Raw genomic sequence first — 6,984 nt, 5'->3', positions numbered from 1 at the left:
AATTTGAAAAAAAGACATAACATGTATGCTTTCTTAATAATCGCGTAATAAAAATTTTTTTATCTATATTTAACTCAAATATATTAATAAATTAAATTAAAAACAACAATAACAATTTTACAATTATTATATCATATTTTCAAGACGTTATATAATAATTTTGTTTTTTTGAATACATTTTTTTCATATACATAATTAAATTACTATTTCATATTTCAAATCATTAATCTCTTGTTTAATTATTAAAATAAGTTTTTAAAATATTTATTTTGATAAAATTAATATTAATTTCAATAACAAATAAATTAAACGACTAAAAATGTTTTGTTTGGTTCGTAAAAAATTATTTTTGAAAAATTATTTTTGAAGAATACTTATATTTTTTGAATTAAAAGAGATTTTTTGTTGTTTAGGTGAGTTAATAAAAAATATTTTTTATTGTTAGATTGTTTTTTGAATTTTTTAAAAATAATATTAATATAATTATTAAAATAATAAAAATTATTTATTATTAAAATATATTGAAATTATTTATTATTAAAATTATTAATATTAAAAAATAATTATATTTTAATAATATTTAATATTATATTAATATAAAAATACTTAAAATAAAATTATTTATTCATTTATTATTATAGTATTTATTAATTAAATTAATAGTATTTATTGTTATATTATTTGTTAATAATATATTATTTATTAATAGTATACTACTTATTAATATATTAATATATTATTTATTAATATAATATTATTTATTTATATAATATTATTTATAAATAAAATAATGCTAAAAAGTATTAATAAATAATTATACTCTTAAATAACTTTTTTTCGAAAAATGTCTTTGATTTTTTAAATCACTAAGATAATTTTTTAAAAAAAAATTTTATTCCTTATTGATTAGTAAATTATTTTTCGTTCACCAACCAATTTTCTATTTAAACAAACACTTGAAATGCAACAATCATTTTCTACAAAACAAATGGAGCCGAAATTTCACAATTTTTTTTTACCTCAATGAGGGCTTAACTACCTCAGGGGTTACATTGCTCCGCATATATTGCTAAAAAGCAATTGGAGTAGCAGGCATAATAACTAATTTATTTCTCTACAAATAAAATATTTAGTATAATTAAATCTAATTCAGTTAGTTCATGTAATCACTTTTAAAAAATAATATTCAATATATTTAAAATTCAAATCTTAATACTTGTCCATATCCACAAGTTGCAGCCTTTTGAAAATATTCAGCATGGTAAAAACTTCCCGCAAGACAAATAGCAAAGAAAGGCAAAAATAGAAGTCAAAATGGAAGTATAATTCTTGTCACCATACAAGCAGCATGGATGGTCAAAAGTCTGGGGAGAAACCTCTAATTAGCCAACTTATCTAACAGTCAAAAATTACAAAAGGCTGATTGTACATGTGTAAATACTTTAAGGCAAAGGCAGAAAATGTCACTTTGTACCAATCACATTTCAGGTTAATCATCTAAGTCCTAGAATCAGTAGGAGCTCCTCAACCTGAAAAAAATTTGCCCAGCATCTGTAATGGGCACAACACAAAACACTTACACCTGGAATTCGTGCTAATGATGCGAGTAATAATGTCATCTTAGGGATCAATTTTGCACTATGTGATCTTTTTGTCTTGCTTGTCCGTGGAGATCTTACAGCACATGAAATTCCATTGTCTATTATTTGAACTCATTTAATGGATGCCTTTCCGTGCAGGCTCTCTCCATGATCTCTTTCTGTTCCTCCATGAGAACATAAAACAAACAATTAAATAAGTGAAGCAGATTTTTTTTTTCCCGGTATTGGGTGCAAAACAAATTGAGAAGTGAGGCTTGTGATGCAAAATGGCATTCCATAGTTAAATGTTCTAGATGGTTTCTAGCTTCCTATCTATTTTATTCCTGATATATGTAATTGTTCCGCGCATGAACTTTTGTACTAGATGGTACAGTTAAAATAATCTGCTCATCAAATTTTACCTGGATGACTTTTGTGATCATCCCAGGACCCTGCTATTCCAATGAAAGAAAAAATGGAAAAAAAGTTAATTATGAGAAAACAGCACAGTTTAAAATCCCAGGTTACCAATGCCCTTGTAGGAAATGATCACACACCTCAAATTTTTTCTCCATCCATGATATTTCTTCAGAACATTTTGATTGAAGAGATTCCCATGAATGTGGTACTTTAATGGTCTCCACATGCTGTAGAACTCTCAAGCTATCTGCAAAACAATTCCAATTATTGAGAATCTTTAATAGTAAAAGAAACTTAAATCAAATCATAATATGTGATAGCATGAAAAAATGACGAAGTTAAAAAAACACCCTACATATTAGACAACTAAACAAAGAAAAAAAAATGTTGAATTATAATCCAGTTTGTAACAAGAAGTGAACAGTTGCTTTGATAAGCTACTTGACAATCGTCATCCTCTATTTTAAAGTTCCAATGTAACTAAACATCTATCATTGGGCCAATTTTGTCTGTCAAACAAACCAGTGCTGGAAAAATAAAAATTTGAAGGATTATGTAACAGCTTTGCATGGTTAAATAATTTCAACTGATTTTCTCTTTTTGGTTTCGCTCTTCAGCCTTGAGATACAAATCAAAGGCTAGATATTATTGGACTTCAAATTCAGCAAATAATAGATCTTAATTGTTCGTTCATGCTCATAAGACCGCACCTAGTCTAATCACACGGAAAAAGTCACTGGCATTGAGAAATGCAAAAGGGAGTTGTCAACATATACAGGTGATGGCATCCCTATGATAAAAGATGGTACATGGGAACCATAATAAAAGGAATGAACAAAAAAATAATTTACTTGTAACGAATGCTTCTTCCCAAAGTCCATGTTTTTCCCATGAAGGTGCAACTTCACACACTGGGATGCCCTTGCTCAGGCATACTCTGCACATATAGAAACTTCCACAATTAAGCATGGTAGATCCAGAAAAAGCTGGCTATTCAATTAATTCGAATTGGGAAGTATGAATTAATTAAAGTTCCCTAACTCTTCTGTCAAGTGAAATAACAGGTTGTTGGTTATTTATTTGATTGAATCTAACAAAATTGTTAGCCACCTAGTATGTAATGAACTGGAGAAGAATTTTGATTAGATAGTAAGAAAATCGTTATCCAAGAGCTAACAGCCAACAAAATCCACCTCAGGAAGACTGCACCTGTGATCAATCGTGTAAGAATCTAAAATCTTTAATGGAAACAATAAAATAAATGTGTCCATACCTCCTAAAGGATTTTCTTCTAAAGGAACTACTTCTACCTTTCAACAATAAACCATGAGAGAGAGATTAGAAAGAGGCTTAGGCTAAAAACTTCTCCTAAAAGTGAAACAGAAATAATACGTTCCAGCTGTTAAGCTATAGTGCTAAAATGATACCTCCATCAGCTGATATAAAACTAATAAAAACAAATAAAATTTAGTAGGCAACATGAGAAGAAGAGCTTACTCAATAACTAGTTGCCGAATAACTCCAGGAAGGACACCGTCAGTGATGGGCGCTGTCTGTACTTCAACAGAATACACATTACCGTTATCATGCAGGAATTTCCCCTCAGCTTCATCCTTATCCTAAAAGCATATTCCACAATGGCAAAAAAAATTATAAAATTAATAGAAAACTAAGGAAACACAAACACCCATAGCTAAATGAACACAGCACAGCACCACAACAAGCATAATGCAAAAAAAAAAAAAAGACAATAAAGAATTGAAAAAGATCGTAAAGATCTTGAAGGTCACTATTTTCTCCAATTCAGCTATGCTGATTTGATTGCCAGACCACCCCGTTATTCAAAACTTCCTCACAATTTAACATCCATAACCAGAAAATCATTTGATACATGAAAAATCTCCAAGTGTCATTTGTAGATCATCTAATCATTCTCCAAACTTAATGCTCAGAAATGGCAAGTCATTCACATAATTCTCATTTCTAATACAGAACTCTTCCATCTGATCTAAACAAAGTTTAAGAAAGTAAACCCATCCCAGAAGTAGATTTTGAATTCTTAACCACTCACCCTTTGGCAAACTACAAAAAAATTTGTTATGCAGCCCTCAAGTATCCGATCACCATCATTTGACAACAAGAGCTCAGTCACTACTGATGGAGGCCTCAATTTGTCCAGAGGCTTCCGTAACCTACCTAGAATGCAAAATTCTCAAATTAAAGTTCATTCACAGAAAATCATAACAAGAAATAATGAAAACCAGACATTCCAAACATACATACATACATACATACATACATATATATATATATATATATCCTGACAAGTATGTAAATTTCAAAAGCAAATAAAAACAATTCCAACAAACCTAACAGAATTTAGCTAAGTCAAAAATACCATGTTTCTTTCACCTCCATCTGAAAGTTTCAACATTTTCCTCAAAACTGTAACTTCGTTTCGTTTCAAATGCAATACTAACCTTACCCAAGCCGAATACTTAGCAGCTGCTACATCCCTCCCACGACCCACCAAAGCCAAATGTGCCCCATTTTCTTCTATCCCAAATACCAGAGGAACGTAACTCCCTATGTGCAAATGGACATCAAGAACCTGAAAAATCCCATCACCATCATCAACCACATTCTCTATTTCCTTCAACTTCTCCAAATCCCCACAAACGAGAGCCGTAATTGCCAACTCCTGCCCATCAGACCTCTCCTTCAGAGCAATGGGTAGTACTTGGTTCATTGAATTATAAACCAATGATCGAATCCTTGACTCCCATTTCAATGATGAAGTGATTGATAAAGGAGAGGAAAATAATGGGTTTTTCTTGGTTGGCTTGAATATGTGTTCAGGCTTCGAATTTAGTAGAATTGTTGTAGAATTCGCCAGTCTTTTTAAATGCCTTTCCCAAAACAAAAGGGTTGTCCCATTTTCGTGTGTTCTAGTTGTTGTGTAAGCCCCTGAAAGTAAAAATAAATAAATAACCAACAGAATTTTATATAATTAAATAAAGCTTCTGCAAAATTTTGAATAAGATTTGGATTAAAGAAAGAAACAAAATTTGTTACATGGAAAGAATAAAAATATTTGAAGAATAGAGACGTTTGGATTGAGTACCTGGAAGAGATTCGAGGAAGGTGGCGACCGGAGGAGCCTCCGAGGAATATGAAACGACGCCGTTGCTGAAGATAAATCTCGCACTGTTCATTTTTCTTCGGCGGCGTTGGCCTGAGGAATTTTTTCCTTCTATACAGCTCAGGTGATACCTTCCCTCCAATCATTTCCTACCCATTTTATTTATGAAGTTGAGTTTAAAATTTTATTCTCTAAATAAAATATTTATTATTTATTATTTGTATGTATATTTATGCGTGCATGTATATATATATATATATATATATATTGAAAAATCATAAAAAGCGTTTCAATTAAATGATGAATTTGGATAAATTTTTTTTTAAAAAAAGATTATTTCAAATAAGGGTTTTTGATAGACAATAAGATTGAGTTTAGTAAAATTAAAAATAATAATTACAATGAGATTAATTATTATAATAATAAAATTAAAATTAATGATAAAATATATATTTGAATGAAAATATAATAATAGCAATGAAATGAGTTAGTGAAAAAATAATTATTTAAGATATTAATAAAAAATTTAAATTATTTAATATTTATAAAGTTAATAGATAATTAAAAATTATTAAAATTAATTTTATGTTAAATAATATTTTTATTTTAAAAATTGATAATTTTTATTAATAAAAATATTGACATATTATTTTATATTAAAATAATAATTAAGATTTTAAATATTACAAATTATAAAAATACATTGAAATATTTAATGTTTAAAAAATAATACTTATAACAATTATAAATAATTATTTAACAAAATAAATTTAAGTATATGAAATATAAAATATAAAAAATAAACTAATTTAAATATAAATACAAAATATGTATAAAAAAATTAAAAACTAAAATTAATGAGTAATTTGTTCCCCTTAAACATGGTCTCAATTTTAAATAAAAAAAAAGACGTCAAGAAAACTTATTTTTCTGATGAAATTTAATTTGATTTAATTTTAAATTAATTGTGATTTAAAATAATTATTATACACTAAAATTTTTGAATAAAAAAATGTCTAGTGCAGTGACTCATTGTACCTTCAGTCCAAAAAGTATTCATAGTGCGATCGTACACTGCGCTATCTAATATCCAAACAATTTCAATTAGCGCAATTCACATCGGGCTGCTTCTCAATCCAAATGCGATTTAAGTCTTTTTCTTTTTCTTTTTTAATTTATCATTAAATCTTTTGTGCCTTACTACCTTCTTAACTGTTATTTATGTTTATTTAATTATTATGTACATAAATTTTTTCGAATTCAGAATTTTTAAATTACAATTTTAATACTATATGAATTGAATTAAAGGATAATTACGAAATTTAAGTCTTTTAAATCCATATTAAAAATTTGAAATAAAAAAAAGCATAAAATCAAACTCCATGTAATGTCGAAACATTATACGTTATCTTATCTGTTTTAAAGTATTAATTTTTCATAACATATTGAGTTTTGTAATTACATTTTTCTACCAAATAATTTTGATGAATTTTGATTTTTTCCTTTCAACCAAACGAAACCTCCCCACAATTGGACCGTTGCCTTCAAAAATCTTAACAAAGAGACCCTCTCAAATCGTCCATTTCTCTGGAAAAATCGAAAATAGAGTCTCTTCAAAAAATTCACAACTCAATTCTCAAAGCCTCTTCAATGGCACCCTTTGATCACTCCTATAAATCCCCGAAGCAAACTTTTGAGAACAACCCAATTTCTCAATTTCCTTAAAAAATTCAAAGGCTTCATCATCATCTTCTTCTTCCTCGGGGAATCCAACAATTTCCCAAGAAGAAATCAAGCTGTTCCACACCTTCGATCGAACCATCTTCGCCAGGCTTGTTTTCA

General features: G+C 28.4%; 1 protein-coding gene across 7 annotated transcripts; it reads right to left on the bottom strand.

Moving 5' to 3' along the window:
* Positions 1 to 1,286: 1,286 nt before the first annotated feature.
* On the bottom strand, positions 1,287 to 5,337 carry LOC111309833 (D-aminoacid aminotransferase-like PLP-dependent enzymes superfamily protein). 7 transcript variants are annotated; one of them, XM_022908834.2, is made up of 8 exons: positions 5,125 to 5,330; positions 4,481 to 4,967; positions 4,072 to 4,192; positions 3,498 to 3,619; positions 2,852 to 2,937; positions 2,138 to 2,247; positions 2,003 to 2,035; positions 1,287 to 1,759 (listed from the first exon to the last, which is right to left on the bottom strand). In XM_022908834.2, the coding sequence occupies exons 1-8, from the start codon at positions 5,213 to 5,215 to the stop codon at positions 1,703 to 1,705; spliced, it is 1,107 nt and encodes a 368-aa protein (XP_022764569.2). In that variant the 5' UTR covers positions 5,216 to 5,330; the 3' UTR covers positions 1,287 to 1,702. The 7 variants fall into 7 exon arrangements, 4 of the variants coding, with proteins under 4 accessions (XP_022764569.2, XP_022764570.2, XP_089604512.1 ...); XM_022908835.2 differs by having other exon boundaries at positions 2,003 to 2,032; positions 5,125 to 5,328; XR_016330332.1 differs by lacking the exons at positions 1,287 to 1,759; positions 2,852 to 2,937 and having other exon boundaries at positions 2,011 to 2,032; positions 5,125 to 5,333.
* Between the last annotated feature and the right edge of the window lie 1,647 nt (positions 5,338 to 6,984).

Source organism: Durio zibethinus, chromosome 19 (assembly GCF_047325235.1).
Source record: "Durio zibethinus cultivar Kanyao isolate XHJ-2024 chromosome 19, ASM4732523v1, whole genome shotgun sequence".
Taxonomy (NCBI): domain Eukaryota; kingdom Viridiplantae; phylum Streptophyta; class Magnoliopsida; order Malvales; family Malvaceae; genus Durio; species Durio zibethinus.
Note: the sequence above shows the minus strand (reverse complement) of the source record. Positions and strands in the feature narration are given on the sequence as shown.

Bases quoted from the DNA above. Each gene is read 5' to 3' on its own strand.
- LOC111309833 (XM_022908834.2), bottom strand. From the start codon at position 5,215: ATGAACAGTGCGAGATTTATCTTCAGCAACGGCGTCGTTTCATATTCC. The intron at 4,968-5,124 runs GTACTCAATCCA...TTTTACTTTCAG, and splicing joins CTTCCTCGAATCTCTTCCAG to GGGCTTACACAACAACTAGA. The intron at 2,036-2,137 runs GTGTGTGATCAT...TCATTGGAATAG, and splicing joins GGATGGAGAAAAAATTTGAG to CAGGGTCCTGGGATGATCAC.